The 24,817-nt window shown below is 40.3% G+C and overlaps 1 protein-coding gene across 24 annotated transcripts in view; it reads right to left on the reverse strand.

Annotated features, from left to right (window-relative positions):
* Sox6 (SRY-box transcription factor 6) overlaps positions 1-24,817 on the reverse strand; it is a 610,295-nt gene that overhangs the window by 309,615 nt on the left and 275,863 nt on the right. For all 24 annotated transcript variants that reach the window (XM_045144830.1, XM_045144813.1, XM_045144834.1 and 21 more), the window contains one exon: positions 11,384-11,591. In XM_045144830.1, coding sequence (XP_045000765.1) covers positions 11,384-11,591 — 208 coding nt within the window. The remainder of the gene's footprint in view (positions 1-11,383; positions 11,592-24,817) is intronic.

Raw genomic sequence — 24,817 nt, forward strand, 5'->3', positions numbered from 1 at the left:
TCTCTGCTTGCTGATGCCCCCTTCGGTGGAAGAAGACAGACAGGACAGGAATGCATAAACACGTCATTGGCAGCCAGTATTGTGGTGAAGATGAAACAGCAAAGAAACATGCTGAAGTGGTTGCCATGGACTTCAGACACAGATGTGAGTTTGGCTTCTCCAAGGAGGTGACAGTGATCTGAGCTCTGAAGGACAGCAGGAGCCTGTTGCAGAGCTACGAAGGACATGCTCTGAGGGAACATCCTCTGGAAAGGACTTTGTCCCCTGAGTAGGGACAGTCTTATTCCCAGTCTCTTATGAAAACAAAAAGTGATTGCTCCAAAACTCTATGTGGATATATATGGCATATGCAATACTACTTAAGTTTTCATCTTCTTTCTGCCCACAGTACAAGTTTGAAGTATCAGAGGCACTTTCAAGGGCGAGGAATGTTCCAGGTGAGATAGTGATTGCATATAGGCTGTCACAGAATTTCAGTGCACTCAGTTCACAAGTCACTGGGTTAAAGCTATCCTTAGGTTTGCAGAGGGGTCTCAGTAGATAAAGAATTCACTGTGTAAGCTTGAAGGATACACATAAAGAAATGCTAGCTGTGGTTGCATGAGCCTGAAATACAGTGCTAGAAGGGGGACAGCCAGGTCACCAAAGTAAACTCAGCTACAATTACATGAGAGATTACAACCTTTTAGATTGGGTCAAGTGACCTGAACTGGGGCAACAGGAAGAATATAGACTCTTTTGAAAGGGTCTGAGTGTTCAAGGAGTCTCCTGTTCTTCAAAATCTGCTTTATTCCCCACTGGATTAACAAATTGGCACCCTACCTGGTATTGTGGAGTATAAGAAATGTGGAGGAGGGGGCGAAAAGATTGTTAGAGCCACAGGTTGGGACATTATGCACAGAGATATTGCCTCCTCCTCATAACTGATGGCTGCTTCCACAATGCACAACCCACATTCCCCAACGAGGAGAGTCCCTTAGGAAGGGGGAGAACAAGGGGGAGGCTCACAATGGAACCAACATTACTGTATACATACTGTGTATGTAACAAATAATAAAAAGAAGAATTAACTGTGGGGGAAAAATAAACATTTAATGAATTTCACAAACAAAAAATATAAAAATGAGGAATGTAAAAAAAAAAAGGAAAGAAATGCAGGAAACAGAGGGTTATTGAGTTTGCAATGTAGTCTTGTGTTTTGGAAATGGCCATAAGCAGTGTGAAGCAGGTTTGCTGGATGGCTGCACGGAGAGCAGATGGAGTGGTGAAGGTGAACTGTGGCTTGCAGGGGAGACCCAGTGGAGATGCTGGGACCACAAGATGGCTACCAAAGACAGCTGCTGGACCGGGATGAAATTTTCCAGGACTATGAGCAACCTAATCTGGAGGGGCGGAATTGGAACTCCAAAGACTTGTTGCTGGTTACAATTATCAGACTTGGAGATTTATCATTGACTAGATTTGTTGGACTTGAAGCTACAGACTTTGATGTTTGCCCTGGTTGTTTTAAATCTTGAATTGGCTGAATAGTTCTTTGCCATGTCCAGTGCCATCTTTTATAGTGTAAATGCTTATTCTGTGCCATTATGGGTTTGGGGGAGATTTTTTTTTTGGCATTATGGATCAGTTAACAGATCTTACCAAAAAAATAAATAACCAAAAGCTGCGCATGGTGGCGCATACTTTAATCCTAGCACTTGGGGAGCAGAGGTAGAAGGCTCACTGTGAATTTGAGAGTACATAGTGAATTCCAGGTCATCCTGAGCTAGAGCGAGACCCTACCATGAAAAACCAAAATAAATAAATAAATAAATAAACAAAAAAAGTATAGGGATGTATGAACATCATTGGAATTGATAAAACAAACAATGGAGACTTTTTAAATTGAATGAATGCATTGTATTTTACATCAGGCATGTATCATTTTATGGAGGGCAGGGGCAGAATGTGGTGGTTTTATGCAGATGTCCCCCATAAGCTTAGGTGTTCTGGATGCTAGGTTCCCAGCTGATAGCAATTGGAATCCTGGAGGCAGTGTATTGTTGGGGGCGGGCTTATGGGTGTTATAGCCAATTTCCCAATGCCAGTGTTTGGCACACTCTACTGGTCTTGTTGTCCACCTGACTGGCCAGGAAGTAATTTCCACCCTCTGCTCATGCCATCATTTCCCCTGCCATCCTGGAGCATCCCCTTGAGTCTATAAGCCAAAATAAACCCTTTTTGCCCAAAAGCTGCTCTTGGCTCAGTGATATCTACCAGCACTGAGAACCTGACTGCAACAGGAAGATAAGAGTATAGAGAGGGCAGGAGACCAAAGGAAGGGAGTGCCATCTGAGCACTGGGCGAGGTTGTCACCCATGCTGCGGTGAGACTTTCTGAGGCTATGGCTGCCTGGTGGATCTTCATGCTCCTGTATGTAGTCCCTCACTCATGCTCTGAAAGGAAGCCCAGTAAACTCACTGCTTCACCATAGTGAGTGCTGGTGGAATGAGACCTTAATCTATTGGTGGGCCCTGCCTGGGGGAGCAAGTGATCATTTGCTTCTCCCCAGAAAAAAGTTCACACAACCACACACAGTTGAACACACATACATACATGCATGCACACTATACACACATGCCAAAACATGACACAAATTAAAAACTTTTAAACTGCCTTTGACTCTAGCTAGCCTTCATTCAAAAAAGCTACTTTGTCGTAATTAATTCTGCTACTGCTGTAACACTGTGGGGCACAACCCCATAACCATTTTATTTTCTTATTTTATCATGTGACTCAGCAGTAAGCCATAGCTCCAAGCCATGGCTTTGTTGTAAGGACCTCACTGGGCAAGGACTTCTCCAGAGATCAAGCGACATAGCTGCCCTTACCTGTAGTTTCATAAATATTCTAGAATCAGAAAGAGACCATAAAAATCAGTTTAAGAATACAGAAAAAAATGAGTCATGAGGTTGGTTCAGATGACTGATTAAGTCTGACAACTTTGAAATCTGGATACAAACTCAAAAATAAAATCAAAGTAGCATAAAATTTAATAATCTTCCCTTTAATGCACATCTAAGCCAACAATCTTATTTCATCAATTAAAAATGTAGGGCTTAGAACAATTAGTTAGTTCCTTGATACTATCTAGTAAGTTACCAGAGTCGCACAAGAAGGCTCATCGAGCTTAGCACAATCTCTGATGGATTCTCAAATACTTTTTCTTCTGCTGGGTTGAACCCAGGGCCTCATGCATGTGAGGCAAGCACTCTTATGCTGAGCACTTTCCAACTGTCCTTTCCCTCTTTTATTTATTTTATTTTGTGACAGGTTCTCAATAATTTACCCAGACTGGTTTTGAATTCATCCTATACCCCAGGCAAGCATAGAACATGTGATCCTCCTGTCTCAACCTCCCATCAACAACACTGATTGTTTGGAGACAACAATCAATAAATTTGTAATTTAAACTGGAAATATTTGAATAGGGGGGAAAGGCTATGAATTGATATCACTAAAGATCAAGAAATGCTCTAACGCTAAAACGACACCACAAGAAGGAACAAGAATAAGGAACAAAAGTAGAGAAAGCCTGTTCCCTATCAAACACAGTTAGGATGGCCCCAGAAGAGCCCCTCTGCCTGGTCAGCCTCAAGAGGGAAGGGGCTGCAGACACTCCAAAGTACAGGTATGTAAGCCGCATGAGTACCTTCTCCCAAGCCCCAGCACGGGTACGGGAGCCACGTGAGGACCTTCTACCAAGACCCAGCACGGGTATGGGAGCCACGTGAGGACATTCTATCAATGTATGGAAGTCACAGCAAAGAAATTTTTTCAAGACACAGCATCAGGTATAGAGAAACTCAGTGAGGGTCCTCCAAAGGCTCTTGTTGAGCTGCTGAGATGTTTTATTTTTAAAAATATGTGAAAAACATGTTGGTAAGGATATAACCAATGGGAATAGATAATTAAGTTGAAGCTTTTAGCACTTATAACACACCACATGTGCACACACAGAGAGAGAAAGAGATTCCTCTATCTGAAAGCAAGCAAAAATAAATAAATAAAAACAAAAATTTGCCAATACTAAATACCCTCCTGAGGATACATCAAAGGAAAAAAACTCTCACAAGTGTGTCAAACCATGTAAGCATCTTCATAACATTATTTTTATATTATCATCAAACGTAAAAAAATAAACTCTCAAGTATCCAGAGACAGTAGACAGGAGAAAATGCTATTATCAGACATGCCATGGAAAAGTGTACAGAGTTTTATCTACAAGTAAAAGTGATCGAAAACTACACATAGCAAAATTGATTGTGGAATATAATTATTGGTATAAAAAGCAAGTTACAGAAGAATACAATGTGACATCATTTTTATTTTATTTTTTCTTTTCGAGGTAGGGTCTCACTCTAGCTCAGTCTGACCTAGAATTCCCTATGTAATCTCAGGATGGCCTTGAACTCACAGCAATCCTCCTACCTCTGCCTCCCAAGGGTGGGACTAAAGGCATGCGCCACCACACCTGGCTGTGACATCATTTTTATAAAGTTCCAAGACAAAGCTAAAAACATTCTAAACTATCTTCAAACACAAGGGAAGACAATAGTGAGCACAAAGCTTCAGAAGGAAGCTGGGAAGTAAAAATTGGATAGATGGGGAAGGCATAGTCAGTGGGACTCATCATTTCCATTAGATGGAAGATGAATCCACGCAGGTTTAGTTTCATGGGCCAAACATTATTGCATAATAAACAAATGGTTAAATGTACCACTTCCTTGTCTGTTCCTTTTTTTCTTTACTTTTCTTTTCTTTTCTTTTTTTTTTTTTTTTTTTTTTTTTTTGCTTTTGCTTTTGCTTTTGCTCACAAGGTATACTGAGAAAATAATACAACTCCCAAAACAGCTCCTTACTTTTTGGAACTCCCAGAATAAATTCTGATGAAAATGAAATGATTTTCATAGGGAAAAAAATTTTAAAAATTGAAATGTTGCCTATTGTGATAGTTTGAATCAGATGTCCCCCACAAACTCATGTGCTTTGAATATTTTGTCCCCAGGCTGAAGGAACTTTTGGAGGTGGATGGATCCTTACTGGAGGAAGTAAGTGTGTTGTTGTGGGTGGCCTTGTGGGTGTTATAGCCAGCTGCCCCTTGCTAGTGTTTGGCTCAGTCTTCTGCTGCTGTTGTGTACTTGATGGTGCCAAGGAGATGGTGCCTAGCCTCTGCACTACCATCTTTTCCCTGCCCTCATGAATATTCCCCTCAAGACTCTGAGCCAGAATAAATATTTTTCCACCCATCAGATACTTTGCTTTGGGTACTTTACCCCAGAAACAAAAAGGTAACTGCAACAAACTGTGAGTCCACAAATACAAAAGGCATAGGAGAATTTGATTTCTTTCACTTGAGCTATTAGAACATATATTGTCTTCCTCATAGCAAAATGTAAAATGCTGAGATGCTTCTCAGATGGTGAAAGAAAAATCAGAAAGAATGGCCTGCATCTGTTAATGTTCTTATAGAAAGAGACATTAAAAAAAAAAAAAAAAACTTTGGGCTGGAGAGATGGCTTAGTGGTTAAGCGCTTGCCTGTGAAGCCTAAGGACCCTGGTTCGAGGCTCGGTTCCCCAGGACCCACGTTAGCCAGATGCACAAGGGGGCGCACGCGTCTGGAGTTCGTTTGCAGAGGCTGGAAGCCCTGGCGTGCCCATTCTCTCTCTCTCCCTCTATCTGTCTTTCTCTCTGTGTCTGTTGCTCTCAAATAAATTAATTAATTAATTAAAAAATAAAAAAAAAACCTTTAAATCTGAGGAGCTAAAAATGGGCAGAGAACTCTAAAGCATCTTTTCAAAGCAGAAACAAAGCAAACTGAAGTTAAGGATATGATTTGACAAAATTGTACATTACCTATATTGTAAATAGCACACACTGTAAATGGCATACCCTGTGAACAGTACATACTGCAAATGGCCCACACTGTGAATGTCACACACTGTAAATGGCTCACACTGTAAATGGTGCACACTGTGAATGGCCCACACTGTAAAGGACCCACACTGTAAATGGCCCACACTCTAGAGGGCCCACACTGTAAATGGCTCACACTGTGAATGGCCTACAGTGTAAATGGTGCACACTGTGAATGGGGCACACTGTGAATGGCACACACTGCAAATGGCTCACACTGTAAATGGTGCACATTGTGAATGGTGCACACTGTAAATGGTGCACACTGTGAATGGCCCACGATGTAAATGGTTCACATTGTAAGTGGCTCACACTGTAACTGCCCCACACTGTGAATGGTAAACATTGTAAAGACACACACTGTGAATAGTACACCCAGCAAATGGCAGGATGCACAGAAGGGTTAATTGACATGTGCAAAGTCACTGGCCACAAAATAAGCTGGTTCTACCTGCAGCTCACTCACCATAGGCTAGCATAGCTGAAGTGCTTTTGCTACATTCACCAATACTTATCTTGATACTATAATAAGGCCCATGTTTTAGTTGAGAAAGTGAAACAGAGAGAAGTTGGGTAATTTGTTCTGTGCTGTTCACCTGGGAGATGCTGAAGGGACAGTCAAGACCGGCAGTGTAACTCGAATCCACACTCTTCATGGGTATTCTAGTGACCTCGCTCAAATTCATATGCCCTGGCATTCTACAGTGTCTAAATGCTGGAACCTGGATTCAAACTCAGTGAGTTTTCTCACTGTTAGAACTATACGAGATACCTCCCTTAGCACACCAGAACACACCATTCCTGCCCTAAGTATACTTCAGTGAGGATATAATGTAGATGATTATGTCCATTAGATAACCAGTAAGGTTAACAATCCATCAGATACACACAGTCACACATGGATTCCCATGCTCAAAGCAGCCGTGTGATCCAGGAAAAACTGACCCCATGGGGACTCCAAATGAGGCTGCCCTTTCTGTCCATGCATGTGACAGTGAATCCTCTTGTTTTCATTACCACTCTGTAGGGCAAAGATACACTCTAATCCCCAACCAGGTGTATATCTATGGAATTGTATCTAAGCCCATCTGCTTTGCAATGAGGTTACAGCTCTACCAGAGACCTCATTCATTCTGATGTTTCTTCTGACTGCCAAACATTCTCACTGCCTCCTGGTCACAGTCATTATTATCCAAAAAATGTTCTGGAAAAGCTAAGAGTTGGATAGTTTTGCCAGACAGTAGAGGTACTAATTTATCTCCCTTCCCTACAGTCCCCATGACTCCAGAGCCTCACTTTGCCTGTCCCCTTGGCCAGGGTCACACATTTAGTAGCATGATACACAGTCATGATGGTGGCTGAGGCTCTATTATTAAAGAGAGATTAAAACAGCTGTACATTATGCTGAAGCACTCACTCTTCCCTTGACAAACAGACGGTCCTGGATTACAAGCAGCACTTGACCATTTAAATCACGACAACAACCAGATTTAACCAGCTGGGCCATATTCTCCTAGGCACTGCCTGTTGACCTCCTCAGTCGCAGCTGCTCAAATGAAATTCTCATTAGACAACTTATTTTCAGAAGCCAAAAGGACTCTCTGATTAAATATATGTATTTAGATATAGAAGTCCTTTTTAAAGTATTCATTTTCTGACAACTGTCGCTTATGCTGGAGCCCAGCTACCCTGGCAACAAGATGGGTAACACAAGGATAACTAAAATTCATCACTAAAGCCAGTGGAAGGACTTTTACCATGTAAGCACTGTAACCTCAAAGACTTTTTGTGTGCTCTACAAGTACATCAGCATCAACAGTGCTCTTGAAGAACGAACCTATGGGCATTCCATGCATGGACCCATCTACCTACCCTCCAGCCACCTTCCTACCTGTCCAACCCACCCCCCAATATGTCTGTCTATACCACTGAAGGGTGAATGGACAAACACAGAAGGCTTACCTGTCCTCTGTCAGCCCTACTGTCAGATGGTCATTTCTGACAGAACACCACTTTTCATTGGGGTTTCTGGCATCAAGTGGAATCATTACTCAGGGAGAGGGTATTTCTTGAAGAAATGGCAGGTTAAAACTCTGGACAATAAGTTAGTGGGTCAAAACATCTGCCTGGAAAGTTCTGTTTTGTGTGTAAAATATTCATTTTAAATTGACCATCATGAGCATCTCAAAAGAGTCTACATATGTGAGGGGAATGAGAGGAAGGCATTTAGTTTGACAAAATCAAAACATTCTCCAGACATAAGCAACTCAGGCAAGCTCATCATGTGTTATGTCAGCCACACAGGATTGCCAATCACCTAATTCTAGGCTATAGCCTCAAGCTGTAGCAATGGGGAAGGGGAGCAGAAATGCATGTGCACTGCCCTGTCCCATGAGACAACGCATCCCAAATGAGATGTTCCTGCAACTTCAAGGGTGAAATTTTAGTTGAACTGTTCTACCTCCTCAGACCTACAGTACAATTATTTTAGAATCTGAAATCTATCCTTAGTTTAATGACCTTTTCCATATTGATCTGTTCTCCCATTATGATATTCTGTCCTATCATAAATATCCAGCAGATATTTAAAATTAAGATTCAAGTTCCAAATATCAAACTCAGAATGGAAAATAGGAATCCTCCCTGCTCTAATGTGCAGACCATGTTTGTCCACTGCTGTCTCCCATTAGCTACATTACCACATTCCTATATGTCCAGAGTTAAGACCTCTGAATTAAGAGCGCGAGCACGCCCACTCTCTCCCTCTCTCTCTCTCTCTCTCTCTCTCTCTCCCTCTCTCTCTCTCTCTCTCTCCCATTCTTGTGGGTCTCCACACTTAAATACTTTCCTGAAAATCCCATCACATAGTATTTTTTATATCCATGCCCTTCTTTCTCCTTTCTGCTGCTCCAGTTCAGGCTCTATTATCTCTAGCCTGGAACAATTTCCTGAATGTCACTCCCAGCTTCCATCCCTCCTATACAGTACTGCCAGATTAACTTTCCCAAAAGGAAATTCAATCCACCTTTCCTTAGCTTAAAAAAAAATCATCAGCAGTTCCTCACTGCCTTCAACAAAAAGTCCAAACTATTTAGCCAGAAATCAACTGCCACCCCATGATCTGAATACAACCTAATTTTTCAGTTTTATATCCCATATCCTGGCCATCTGAAAGCTTTCTGTCTATTCTTTGTGCCTAAATGTCTCTCCCCTCCATTTTCAATACTAATTCTTTCATTTTTCTAATGTGAGTTAGAACTCCTCTCCCTGTAGAAACTCTCATGGCTTCATAGGCAGGAGCAATCACTTTATTTCCAAAACTCCCAAAACATTATATCCATGTAAAACTTTGCTATTACTATTACACACTGAACTGAAGTTCATGAGCTATATGTCAGTCCTTTCACTAAAATATGAACTGTTTAAAGTTAGATACTACTATGTCACTCATTATGGATATACAATATCATCTAGAATTGGGTTCTTAACCTGGATTCACAGACCCCAAGAGACATGGAAGGGCAGAATGTATCCATTCTTTACACTTGCATGGCAGACAAATCTTTCCCTCACTAATCTCAGGTTGAAATTTTGCATGTCCTTAAGTTATGGGTACAAACAACAGACTTTTATGCCTGTGTTGTCACAACCATGAGAAATGGCTATTTTTTATATAACATGGTATTTGTTGAAGTATCTCAAAATATCTCCTTTGGTTATCACTGCTTCAGAATAATGACATTATTGGGACCTACATTAGCTCTTATCTTAATGCATTGGTAAATTATTATACTCTACGTTACCACAATGTTTTAGTTAGCATTTCATGTTAAAATACTAAAACAATTCAAACAAAATAATTTTCTGTAGTTATAAAGATTTTACTTTATGCATTTATAATAGTTCTAATAATGGAGAAATGGGCTTCACTAGGATAGCAAAGGGATTCATAGATGAAACCCGGACAGAACACAAAAGTCAGCAACCCATCCTGAACACAGGTTCCTATTTCATATATGCTCCAAAATGACCTGATTATATAATTTAATAGTCTAGCTATGGATGTAAGGAGCAAATCAGAAATTATTTGCAATTAGCAAGAAATAAGTCAGCAATTCAATATTGAAGAAGAAACAAGCATGCCCACACACATATAATTGCCAAAATATGTGTTTACATGGATATATAACCATGTAAATATGTATATGTATATATCATCAGAACTGTGAAAGTTACTAACAGCTGAGATATAATCATAAAGTCAAAAAGTCCTGGTTACCTCAGTGATCTCTAAAGGAATCATTATATTAAAGTCTTGATGATATAATGAATATTTATAATATGATCATCATTACACAGACACCTCAAATTCACACAGTTTACAAAAGAGACTTGAATATTCATTATTAGATTTAATTCTCAAAGTGTTTGAGTTACCATATTAGCTAATACTACTACGTCAAATTCTATGACTCAGCTTGAAGAACTCACTCAGGGTTGCCTAACTGTTAGGCATATGCTACTGCTCCTGATCTACCCCAAGGTATCAAAATGGTCTACACCTTCCACTATATAATCTGGTTAGTCAAACAGGGAAGCAAACAATAATTTTTATATAAATTTCTACTAAAATTAAAATGAGTGTCTGAATTCTAAGAGGTATGAAATCCAGCTAGATGGAAACCCTTTCATCAAAGCCCAGTGTCCCTACAGTGTCAATGACATCTGTATTTAACCTAAGAAACAGTAACAGATTCAGAACTGCTGAAGGCTCTGCATTTTAAAGCCTGAAAGAATGAAAGAACATGCATAGTATAGCAACCAGAAACCTGCTTCATTGTGTTTAGCAATGTTCCCTCACACACTCACAAAAAGAGGCTAAGAAAGGGAAGCTGCAACAGAGGCCACGTGTGGAAGTGCTCCCCTTGACATTTCTCTATTCTGCAAGATTTGTGGTAAAAATAAAATTTACCAATGTAGAACAGTCATAAAATGAAAGAGAAATGCATTACAAATACATTTTTGCTTTTGAAGTGTGTGATTATTTTCACAAAGTAACAGTCAACCAAAAGAAAATAAAGGAGAAACAAACCCACTGAAGTCATGTTAGGAAAAGTCCCTTTCTACTTATCTTCAGGGTGACTGGCTATGGTCTGTGCAAATCTTTGAGGTGTTATTATAAGAAGCCAATAATGTGGCAAAGTGTTGAACACTGGAGCTCTCTGCTTAGTATTGCTCACTGATGACAGTCCAGTATGGTGTCACCATAGTAACCTGTGTGTAACTTTTTCCTAGCTGGTGGCACTTAGGCCTTTCTGGCCCTGGGGATCCTGGACCCTTAAGGGCTAAGTCCTGGAAGAGCTGTGGACAAGCCCAGCTGCTAGGGCACATACCATGCTTGGGGAGCCTGGCAGCTAGCGCACATACCCTCATGCTCTGTCCGAGTCATCTCCTCCAGCTTCTTCTGCTTCAGAGTGTCCACCACGTCAGCAAGGCTCCCTTTGCGGCGTTCTGGGGTTCCAAAAGTAACACTGGTCATCATCTCTCGGTCCCGACTCCCTTCGTCAGGCTTATGTGGTGAGGTAGAGGTATTTCGGAAGGAATATAGGGAACATAACTTATTATTCTCTGACTCCTAGAAAGATAAAATAGAATAAAGCCATAAGAACATTTTTTGGTAAGGTACTGCAGTAAATTCCCTAACTCAGGACAGCACTTGTTATAAATAAACTGTATTAGCCAGAATAAGGTACAGAAACCAACTTAGGCAGACAAAATATAATTCTGATTTTAAAAATGTTAAATTTTAGGCGGGTGTGGTGGCACATGCCTTTAATTCCAGCACTCGGGAAGCAGAGGTAGGAGGCTCACCAAGAGTTCAAGGCCACCCTAAAACTATGTAGTGAATTCCAGGTCAGCCTCGGCTATAGTCAGACCCTACCTCAAAAAAAAAAAAAAAAAAAAAAATTTTAAAGAAGCAATTAAATACCAAAGCAATATCTCTGAAACTGCAGATTTAAATGTTGAATTTTTGAAATTATAAAACAAACTGAGTGGCTCACAAACAGATGCCTCACCCTCTCACTCACTCATGATCTTAGTCTTTGGATGCTCAGCATCATGGAATAGTTATTAGGGTTGATAAAGTTTTTTTTTTCCCCCTCTCAACTGGGTACTTTGCTCAGCAGTGCTCTTCCCACGTCTCCCCAGCCCTCACTCCCCACTACCCCCCCCACACACACACACACGAAAATCCATTTCCTTTAGAAATGGTAGAAAGGTTCATTTCCATATCCAATGTTCACTGTTTGCTGGAAAAAAAATAAATAAATACATCTAAACCCATGCCAAAAAGTTAGACTATTTTTGTGTGCTTGAGCTTAATAATTTCTTACTAGCTATACATCTGCCCGAAGACTCCTCTATCCCTTATCCTTACTGGTGATGCTCCACCCACAGTAAAACATTTTTCATGTGGCATTTTAAAACTTTTTAAACACAAGCAACAAAACCTTACTGTAGAAACATTTACACAAGAATTACTTCACAGTACACAGAAGTTAGCTAACTGGTAGGAGGGACAGATCCACCAAGGGTGGAGGGAAAACAAATCTAAGGTTAGAAATAACAACCATAAAAGTTTTGGCTTTTTTTTAACCTTTTTATTGACAACTTCCACAATTATAGACAATAAAGCATAATAATTCCCTCCCCTCCACCACATTCCCCTTCACAAGTCCATTCTATATCATATACCCTCCTCCTCTTAATTAGTAAAATCTTTAACATTATTTAGCAATCGCTTTGAAAGGGTTGCTATCTTATTTGCCAGTGATATTGAGTATGAGTTTTCATGTTTTTGCTTTTGTTTTATAATTTCAAATAGGCAATGTTGCATTCACCGGCAATCAATGTGTTTTGACTGATAAAAGAGGCTTAATAAACACTCCCTTAGGGGGAAAAGGCAGGTGAATAACAATAACAAAGAGTTTTAGGGGATAAAGAGATGGTTTAGCAGTTAAGGCATTTGCCTGCAAAGCCAAAGGACCTTGGTTCAATTCCCCAGGACCCATGTAAGCCAGATACATAAGGTGGCACATGCATCTGGAGTTCATTTGCAGTGGCTGAAAGTCCTGGCGTGCCCATTCTCAACCTCTCCTTCTCCCTCTCTCTCTCTTTCATCTCTCTCTGTCTCTCTCTCTGCCTCCTTCCCTCTCTCACTCTATCAAATAGATCAATAAATAAAATTTTAAAATAAAATTCAAAGTGTCAGGAAAAGAATATTTAATAACTCTCTGAATCAGAACTGAGGGTTGGAGACTACTATTACATGGCCATAACCCTCAAGGTAGTCTTGCTGTCACTTTATCTGAACAAAAGTATTCTCTCTCTTGATTAAAAATTAAAGTGAAATATCTAGTCTTCAGAAGCTTTAAAACCCTACCGACTCTGAGACCCTTCACAAAGAAGCCTGGCTAGTGTTAACCACAGAGCAGGTAAAACCCTTGCCTCGGATGTCCAAGGCACTGGGTGCAATCCCTAGAACTGAAAAATCAAAGAAATAAGTAAATAGATGAAAAAGTATGAGGCAAGAATGAAAGAGTTGGTCATTTTGAAAAGTTGGTAATGGGGCTAGAGAGATGGCTTAGCGGTTAAGTGCTTGCCTGTGAAGCCTAAGGACCCTGATTTGAGGCTCGATTCCCCAGGATCCACCTCAGCCAGATGCACAAGAGGGCGCACACATCTGGAGTTCGTTTGCAGTGGCTGGAAGCCCTGATGCGCCTGTTCTCTCTTTCTCTCTGCCTGTTTCTCTCTCTGCCTGTCGCTATCAAATAAATAAGAATAAACAAAAAAATTTTTTTTAAGTTGGTAATGGTTGGGGGAGATAAGGAACATGGACTCTAAGGCAGGAAGTGTCACCTAGAGTAATGAGGTAATGACTGTGCTCAGCACAGGCCAGGCGCCAGGTGTCACCGTCATTAGGATAAGGTAGAATGGACCCGATTTTAACATCCAGTGAGATGGAGCTTCCAGAAGTGGCGTTTAGTCAGCAGCACCACAGAGGAGCTGAGGGAGAATGATCTAGGGATGGTGCCTGAGGGATTGTGGAGTTCAAAAAAAAAAAAAAAAAAAACATTTTTAGGAGCCCTGAGCTGACTTAAATAGTGTGAACCTTGTGAATGCTCTAAAAGCCACTGAACTGTATACTTTAAATGGATAAAATGTGTGGTATGTGTATTATATTTCAGTAAATCTGGTTAAAATATTATGAGCTAAATCTTTGCCTTCTCTGCACTGGTGGAACTCACATAATGCCTAGAACAGTGATGCACCATGTAATTGAGCTGAAATAACTCAAAAAGAATAAAATAATCCGGGCAAGGCAGCAAAGAGGGCTCTCCTCACCACCTTGCTCTTAGGCCTCCTCTGTTCCTCAGGAAAGATTTATCATCTCAATTAATGATTACCATTATTCCATGGAGTGAGGGAAAGAACCCCTTCTTTTAGAAGCCTGTAGCAGTTAAGATATGGCTCCTTGAAATAGGCAGTTCATTCTCCACTTTGTACACAAATGCTCAGAGATCTGGCAGCTGCCAGTACCTTGTGGACGCTGAGTAAACTCCACACCGATACCTGATGGAAGCGATGATAGATCAGACATCATCACTTCACCAGTTGTTTCACTTTAGTCAAATGTGAAGTGTTCTTGTATGGTAGTATCAAAATAAAAACTTGAACTTTGGCTCAATCCAAGAGAGTAACCACCAAGTCAACAGTAGAATGTGGACATGCTTGCCAACAAAGGACAACACTGGCCATAATGAAGATCTTCCTAGCCCTGCTAAGTGTAGACTGAAGGATGCTAGGAGAAGCTCTCCAGACTGGGTACCATTCTCATTTGTGTCTTCACAGAGTACCATTTTCCCTCAGGATAATGTTCAAACAGCCATGTACTTCCTGTCACTTACTGGTTACACTCTGTTCCTTATGGATGGTCATGGCAGTGAGACCCCTGCCATCCTGTGCCACAGACATAAGCATTGATTCTGTATTATAGTGACCTGACGACCTCTTGGATTTCCCCTATAATCTGACCCAAGTGGCTGCACTACCATGTTCTAGGAGCAGGAAAGCCACAAGAACTGCTTGTAGCATGACACCAACACAGGCAGGAAGTAAAACAGTAAGTGGCTGATACAGTAGAAACATGGAAAGGGGGAAAGGGGCAGAAATGTACCTTTCATAGCCATTACTTTATTTAAAAAGTCAGTGAGAGTTTTAATATATAAGCACACTGTAATTTGGTCCCATTCCCATTAGGTTTTTTGTTCACTTTTGTCCCCTCTCCTCTGGCCCCATTCCACTGAAGGCCCTCTTCTTTCAAGGTAGTCCTTCCTCTATTTATTGCCTCGTTCCTTTTGTTCTCCTCCATCACTTTTTAATGTCTAAAACTTAATAAATACTGCTCTTTCATAACAGAGGCCTAAATATAAAATTCATTAGAGTAAAAGTGGCACATAAATCAATATACCTTTTTATGTTATCTAATAAGAAGTCAGTACTCCAAAAATTTTTTTAAAAAAAGATTTTCAACCACCCCCCCCCCACAAAAGGGGTGGGAGATATCATTTCTAGGTAAATTTTTGTAAGGAAAAAAAGGCACGTTCAATTCCCAACCAATTGAGACAAATGTCCTAGGATGTCCCACAGTGGCCAGCTAAGAAAAGACTAGAGAAACTTCCGAGAGCTTCTCAAGCTTTCAGCATGGAGAACAGCCTGGAAGGCATGGTAAAATACAACTTCCACCACCCACTCCTGCCTCACCCTGGATGGACCTGGGAAAGTGAGTACTGACAAACACTGCAACTCCAAGGCCCAGATCCTAAGCCCTGTGGAAAACACTGCTCCCCAAGAAGGCAATGAAATAAACGGGGTTGGCCTTGACATTACTATGAAAACACAATTATGAAAAAAATTAAGAAATCTAGTTAGTTGTAATTTTAAAAACTTAAATTCCTATTTTGAAACAACCAGAGGCATGGGGCTGAACACATAGAATTCAGGGCATTGTTTCAATCACAAGTCATTTATGATAGATTTTTCTTTTTCTCAGCATCCAACTTTAATCACACCACCAAAACTAACAGTAAAAAATTCTTCAAAATATCACTGAAAAGGATTCTTCCAGCCCCAATACTAGGACTAAGGCAATGTTGGTTCAGCTTAACTGAAAATCAATAAAACACAGTACATAAACTGTATACAGAGGACTGAGAAAGCTCATGGTAGTAGTAAACAAACAATCATTCGTTGCTAGAAAAGCAATTTTCACAAATCAAGAGTTGTAATTGGGCTAGGGAATGTCTCAGTGGTTAAAAGTGCCGACTAGTATAGATCTCTAGTCCCATGTGAAGCCTAACACAGTAGCTCACACATCTGTGGGCAAAATGGGAGGTGGAGCCAGGAGAATCCCAGAAGCTAGTAGGCCAGCCAGTTTAAAATTCTATTTTAAACAAGGTAGAGGGCCTGGACTGACACTACAAGGTTGTGATCTGACCTCTGACCTCCACATGAACACCAAGGTGTCCTCCCTCCCTCTCTCTCTCTCTCTCTCTCTCTCTCTCTCTCTCTCTCTCTCTCTCTCTCTCACACACACACACACACACACACACACACACACACACACACACACACATAATTTTCATTAAGATGTTCTCAGTGCCTAAAGGCGTAGAAAAGTAAATCATCTAATGTCAAGCCTCCCTCACTGTGTGCAACTGTGAGGAAGTACTGAAATCTTTGTACCTCTGCATGTCCCATTACCTTCCTTAGAATGTCCCATCCAGCCCACACTGGAAAATCCAGATCAAACTGCTTTTCATCCTTAAAGTTCCCCTCAACTACATAGGGGATAACTAATCTGCTGCTCCCAGCCAAGCCCCAAAAAACTTCCTCACAAACACGAAGTTTCCATTTAATAACATATTAGAATATGCCATCCATCATAGTTGGCATGTAATGGCAATATTGACAATTTAATTTTAACCCTTGAAGCTTAGGATCATGGTTTGGGAAGCTTCTAAGCACCTGCAGAGCAAAAAAAAGGTCTAGAAAGATGGGCTGAAGAATGAGACACAACTATTCATCAAACATGTCAAAATAATTAAAAATTAAAGCTAAGGGTAAAGAGCTGCTTAACAAGCACAAGATTATATGAATAAAATATTTGGAACTCGCATGTTAAGAGAGAAGTGACTGGTGATGTAGCTGCACGTGGCCGTCAAACCTGCCCTGCACAAAGAGACTACAGAGTCCATACAGTCTTCTCACAAGCAAACTATGCATGCATATATTAAGTCTACTTTCCTTAACCTATGCCCCTTTATAGATGTTTTCTTCCTTATTTGAGAGATACTAGGATACTTATAAAGGTAATTGTGTGATATTGTTGTTGCAGTTACTATAAACAGCAACTAGTATGCTTTAAATGAGAAAACTCACTCAAGGTATGTTATTCATACCTTATAAAGAAACTACATACCAGAGCCAAATTAAGATTTGTCAAATCCATTTGTTCCTTGATAAAGTAGGTATTCTATAGAAAAGTCCTTCAAGGCCAGTCTAGAAGACAGGGGAATAGATTTGTTTATTTATCATAAACACAAGCCTTCAGGACTCCTCTCTGAGCCCAATTTCCTTTCTTCACTGAATCTTGTCTAGTACCCTTCCCAATTTTGAGGATTTTACTACAAAAGTCTTCAAATTTCTTTCAAATAACAAATACACATGATGGGCTTAATGGGAAATTCTTGGTAACCTAAAAAAATGTGCACAGTATCTCCAGATTCTGATTTAAGTATTACAACTAGAATAAGTATAAACACATTAAAAATAATTTTCAGGGGCTGGAGAGATGGCTTAGTGGTTAAACACTTGCCTGTGAAGCCTAAGGTCCCCAGTTCGAGGCTCGATTCCCCAGGACCCACGTTAGCCAGATGCACAAGGGGGCACATGTGTCTGGAGTTCGTTTGCAGTGGCTGGAGGCCCTGGTGCACCCATTCTCACTCTCTGCCTCTTTCTCTCTCTCTCTTTCTCTCTGTTGCTCTCAAATAAATAAAAATAAATAAACAAAAATAAATAAAAATAAAAATAATTTTCAGACTGGAGAGATTGCTCAGTGGTGAAGGTGCTTACCTGCAAGCCTAAGGACCCAAGTTTGATTCCCCAGTGCCCACATAAAGCCAGATGCACAAGGTGGTGCATGTGTCTGGGGTTCATTTGCAGGGGCTGGAGGCCAGCCCTAGCACGCTCGGGCTCATGCTCATGCTCTCCCTCTCTCCTCTCTCTCCCTCCCTCTTTTTCTCTCTCATTCTCAACAAGTAAATAAATAAATAAAGTTAAAAAATGATTTTCATAGGCTATGGTGTTCATGAAAGAACTGTCCATCATTCATCTATCTATTTATCTGTCAGTATTTACATTTTCAGAAAAGAAAAATCTAAGCACCACGTATTCCCAGGAAGTCTAATTCTATCATAAGGTACCCAGTGTCATTAGTTCTGAAACCCTCCCCCTGCAAACACACCTTGGATGACAGCCCAGTGACAACCACAGAGCTCATTCTTGCTCTTTGCAGAGGGATAGAGAAGTGGAGATTTGTTTTCTCTCAACTTCCAAATACAAAAAACACGAAGATGATTAACTTGATCCTTGACCATTTTTTTTTTCATCAAAGAAAACTAGTGAGAAGTGTGTACTCATATTACAAGCAAAACATATTAGTAAGAAATCATAAACAAAAGGTATCATTGGAAAGGCAAATTAATATAACTAAAAGCTAAATATTAACCATGAATGAATGTGCAAAAATACCCTCATTTGCTCATGGACATGCATTTGTTTAATTCCAGCTATCTTCTTATGCGCGCGCGCGCGCACACACACACATACACACACACACACACACACACACACACACACACACACAAATTCCAAAACAAATATAACTGTCACCCAGTTGTTCAGATTCTTTGTTGTGTTCTAAGTAGATGAATCTCTTCTATTACACCACTATAATCGATTTGTGCCTGAAAAAATATCCATTTTTTAAAAGTTGGACAAATTTCACAATATTGTATTAGAGGTGCCCTCAACATACTAGTGGTGGAAATAAATCAGAGTTAACATATAATGAAAGAAAAAGTTTACACAATAATTTCCAATCATTTTATTAAATAAGGTTTTCAATTTTCTAGGATGTTAATGAAATATACAGAAGGTAAATGAAATGCATAATTATTTATTTCTAATTTCAACCTGATTATAAAATTTTATTAACAAAGGCTTGTAACTTATACCTTGGATCCAAGAATATACTTACACAAAGTTATATTATTGAAACATTAGCTACAAAAATAATGCCTAGGGGCCAGGAAATGTAATAGCACCAAAATAATGTTTAAGAAGTTAATATTATAAAACAATATGTCTTCTCATTGAAAGCTTTCTTATTGCAAAGAATAAGACTAAATTTCTTGAAAAGTGAGGAAAAGTTCTTATACCAAAGAACAATTCAACAATGGGACAATTTGCATTTGAAAGTAATTAAGGCAAATTGAAGGTTTGTACCAAAAAGACAAGATATATGGTGAAAGGAATAAGGTAGGGCACTTCACAGTCAGTGTAGGTGGCATGACTCCATAACCTGAGTCTTCCCTGTTAACCTCAGCAAAATTGCCCAAGCAGAAGGCTAATGTAGTCTTCATGGAGAGAAACCTTGTCCAAGTTACAGAGGTAGATCTCAAAAAGCAAAACCACATTCCTGGCTTGCTCTTCTCAAAGAAGTCCACTGTGACCAGACAACTTGCCTTCCCAAAGCAGTCCACTGTCACCAAAGAACTCACCTTCCAAAGCAGTCCACGGTCACCACAGAACTCACCTTCCCAAAACAGTCCACTGTCACCACAGAACTCACCTTCCAAAGCAGTCCACTGTCACCAAAGAACTCACCTTCCAAAGCAGTCCACGGTCACCACAGAACTCACCTTCCAAAGCAGTCCACGGTCACCACAGAACTCACCTTCCAAAGCAGTCCACGGTCACCACAGAACTCACCTTCCAAAGCAGTCCACGGTCACCACAGAACTCACCTTCCAAAGCAGTCCACGGTCACCACAGAACTCACCTTCCCAAGCAGTCCACTGTCACCAAAGAACTCACCTTCCAAAGCAGTCCACCGTCACCAAAGAACTCACCTTCCAAAGCAGTCCACTGTCACCACAGAACTCAACGTCCCAAAAAGTCCACTGTCACCACAGAACTCAACGTCCCAAAAAAGTCCACTGTCACCACAGAACTCAACGTCCCAAAGAAGTCCAGTCACCAAAGAAATCACCTTCCCAAAGCAGTCCACTGTCACCACAGAACTCACCTTCCCAAGCAGTCCACTTTCACCACAGAACTCAACGTCCCAAAGAAGTCCACTGTCACCAAAGAAATCACCTTCCAAAGCAGTCCACTGTCACCGAAGAAATCACCTTCCCAAAGCAATCCACTGTCACCAAAGAACTCACGTTCCCAAGCAGTTCACTGTCATCATAGGCCTCACCATTTCTTTTCTACTTGTCCTTAGAAGCCTCCAAATGCCTCTCATTTGATCATACAAAGTTCAGATCTTGCTGTAGGACATGTGCCTTGCTTTCTACATGTTGATTAGAATTACCAAAACGTGCAGATTTCAATAGTCTAGTTATCACATTTCATTGTGGTGATGTACTCAAAGCCAAGCAAGAAAGAAATGTATAAAGCAACTCTTATTTTGTATATGTGTGCTCATATGTTTAGGATGTGTTGATGGATGCATGTGTAAAGATGTTTGGTCCCTGTGCACATGTGTGCAAAGGCCACATGAAAGTGCAGTGTCTTCCTCCATCATTCACCTATGTGTTTCCTTGAGATGAAGTCTCTCACTGGACCTGGAGGACCAATAAACTCCAGCATTTCTCCCTTCTCTATGATCTTTCTGGCCTCTGCCCACCACAGGGCTAGAGTTAGATTTGTGTGTGGCCACACCCATCTGTTCATGGGTCCTAAGGAATCAAACTCAAGGCAAATCAGGCCCTGTCCTGTGTACTGCTTTACAGAAGAGGTCTTACCCAGTGAGCTATTTCCCCAGGCTGTATGAAAAATGAATTCTTTGCAAGAAATAAAATACTAAACCAAATAAATTGTATACTGAGAACATGCTCATGGAGATCTGTGCTATGTAGAAAATTACTAGTGTCCTGAAGTCATCTTCCACTTATTAACATTGACTAAGCTTAACAAAAAGTCTTATTTAAAAATAAGTCTTAAGCCGGGCGTGGTGGCACACGCCTTTAATCCCAGCACTCAGGAGGCAGAGGTAGGAGGATCACTGTGAGTTCGAGGCCACCCTGAGACTCCATAGTGAATTCCAGGTCAGCCTGGGCTAGAGACCCTACCTTGAAAAGCCAAAAAAAAAAAAAAAAAAAAAGTCTTAATCCATCCATTTCACTCAAACTACACCTGCTTCACTAGGCTATACCAGAATTCCTGCTGAGAATCAAGACTTTAAATAATTATCCCAAAGTAACCTTCCTCATGTGTAGAAACACTACAGACACAAACTATACTTGGATAATAGAGCAGCAAAGTCAAGAGGTGCAGAAGTCACTATGAGATGCACACTTCTGATATTCTAATAAAAAATATTCATGAAACATGGAAATATCACAGAAATTTGAGAAAAAAAATCAGGATGAATCCCTGAAAAGATAGTACTCAAGAACACTCAGAAATGCCATGGCCTGGAAATGAATGCCTGCCATGGAGGTTGTTAAGAGATCCATTCTCTAGTTAGTGTTCTGCTAACCCCAGCCATGCATCTTACACAATGTAAAATTAAAATAAAAACCAGCATGGTATATCCCATCTCCTTGAGGTCATTCTAAATACACAATTTTATTACAGTGGTACACTAGAAAATAGATACTATGCTGTGCTTTTCCTTGAAGTATCAAAAGACAAAGGCAATGGAAGTCTGCACAGAAATGCATGGTGGGTTCTGGATATGCAGCCCAAAGGACCACAAGCTATTCGCCAGCGTTCCTGACCCCATCCTACTCAGGGAGGACACACAACTACCTCTAGTCTTGATAAAGACTTGGATCATATACCAGAAAAGGAGTAAGACTTTTTCCAACAGCATCTTCAGAAAGAAGGGTTATATTACAAATAAGGAGAGACAATTCCTTTTTCCAGAAGCATGAAGACAATTCTTTAAAATAAAATTATCAGTAATCATTTCATTTTTACTTACACAGCTCATATCTGGGGAACTTTTTAACAGTGTACTTTAAGAAAAATAGCAGAATGGAACATTATGCATAATCCTGGTATGAACATGAAGATTATCAGTGTGGTGGGTACTACATCCTAGTTTTCTATGTCACTTCCCACAGCAAGTTTTAATAAATTCCATCCAATAAAATGTCATTACCTTCAGTTTAAATTGTAAATAAATTTGTTGTTAAATTTCTGAGATTTAAAAGGAGAATGTACTGTGTGCTGATATACTTTCAAATGGAGAGGAAATAGGTAATTCTAAAAATGTTGATGAGTGACTTATGGGTCAATGTTAGACATTTTCCCTTGTTAAGAAAACTGTAGCTCTGAGCTTTATTTATATTTTTTGGTGTGTATGTAATGTGTGTGTGTGAGATCGAGAGAGACAGAGAGAGAGAGAGAACATGCATGCATGAGTGTGTGCATTATTATGCATGCACATGTGTGAACTTATCTGTGTGCAGAGGCCAGAGGAACAAGTCAAATATCCTCCTCTATTGTTTTGCTGCCACATTTTCCTGAGACAGTCTCTCACTAACCCTACCACATGTGCTTTTCAGTTAGATGGGCCCGACAGTGAGCCTCAGAGATCCTCCTGTCTCAGCCCCACTCAGTTCACAGGCATGCACACCCAAACCTAGCTTTGCATGTGGATGCTGGGATTGAATTTAGGCCTTCGTGATGGCACAGAAAGTGTTCTTACCCACTGAACCATCTCTGCAACCCCTCTAGGTTTGAACAGTACCTAAATTAAGTGAATTTCCAAACTCTGAAAATTCATTTAAGTGAAGCTAAGTTTTTTCAAGAAGTTGAAATCTATCTGGTTTACAGAATATTTTTTGAGTGCATCATAAATTGATCAGGTACCACCACAGATGTTCATAAATTTCACCCTAGATATTAAGACTTTAAACTAAGCAGTACCAGGTAAATAGTGGGCTTTACTACACTTCAGAATTATAGTCCCAAGAAAAGTGAAGAAATTAATTTTATTTTGGTGGTCCCTATTATGTTAAATAACTAAATATCTCTTCTTTTCCCTCTTTTCCCTCTCTCTTTACACACACACACACACACACACACACACACACACACACACACTCACCCTGGCGACAATTCAAGTTTTTAAAGTCTCTCACAAAGCCAGCAAGATGAAAAGTCGTCTAAGTCTGTCATAACATAAAGCATGGCAGGAGATTAAATCCTCACTAAAAATTCCTGGACTATGTAATCACACAATGACAACAGCCCCATTCCCAGAAATGGTACAAAGTCCACACCAGAAATTTTATGACTCCCAGTGAATTACATAAAACACTCCAGAGCTGATTAGCAACTTCACCGAACTGAAAGCAAGTGAGGCAGAGAGTAGAAATTGTTTGCAAGCAAGAAAGCACTGTTCCCAGCAGTCATTTATTAAATACCCAAGCATGTCTATTATTACTTTCTTTCAATTACAATAAAGGGCATTATTTGAATCTTTTATTTATAGTTGAAAAATTATTTTAAAACTTTTCTAGAAGATAAAATTCAAGCAAAGAAACCTAAGGAAGCTTCTAAAAATAAGGTGTTCAGTCGGATATTCTGGGCCGAGGGTCCGGGATGGTTCCATGTACTCAATTAGACCAGAGCTAACACCAGATGTAGATGACAACATGTGTGCCTGAAATAAATCTCAACACAAGCATGTGTACAAGCGCACATGTGCATGAGGGCCTACTTGTGATCTTACTGCCACACTGCATTCTTTGCAAGAAATACAACTGGTGCCTCATCCATATCTCTACAGCCTTCCCCAGAAGTCACCTGGGGCCAATATTTGGCAAAAGTTTCTTTCTCTTGCTTAGGGCCACAGTTAGTCCAGAAATAGTTCTACTTTGTCCCCTGTCCTTGGTCTCACTTATGTCACATACTCATTCTTGATTGATGCTCTCTCCACTGCATACAGATTCTGTCTCCTTGAGAATCTATGGGAGGTTTTGATGAATAATCCTCTAATTCTTCTGCCTCTTATCCCAGGCTCATCTGCACCACCACAATAGTTTCCTAAGGGATATTCCTGCTTCTGACTATCACCACAGCCCCTGTTCTATACAATAGCAATGCAGTCACTGGAAAGTTACATAAAGCCCATCTTGCCCCTAGCTTAAAATGTTCCAGTGGTTTCCTCTTATACTTGAAATAAAGTTCAAATAATTTATGGGAGCCTTTGAGACCCAAAATATGTCATCTTCCCAACTCCTTGATTTACCTCATATCATGCTCTCCCTCTCCAGCCCACTCTGCTGCATTCTGGGTTCAAACACACCAATCAAAAATCTTTTGTACTTCCTGTGCCCCAGGGAGATCTTACCCAAATCTCTGTATGGTTGTTCTGGTTGTTCATGTCTCAGCTCAAATGGCCTCTTAAACAGGACTTTCTCTTTCTGTTTATTCATGTTCATATGTTCTCATGTCATTTTCTTCATAGCATTTGTCATTGTCTGAGGCTCTTAT

This window comes from Jaculus jaculus, chromosome 3 (genome assembly GCF_020740685.1).
Source record: "Jaculus jaculus isolate mJacJac1 chromosome 3, mJacJac1.mat.Y.cur, whole genome shotgun sequence".
In the NCBI taxonomy this organism is placed as follows: Eukaryota; Metazoa; Chordata; class Mammalia; order Rodentia; family Dipodidae; genus Jaculus; species Jaculus jaculus.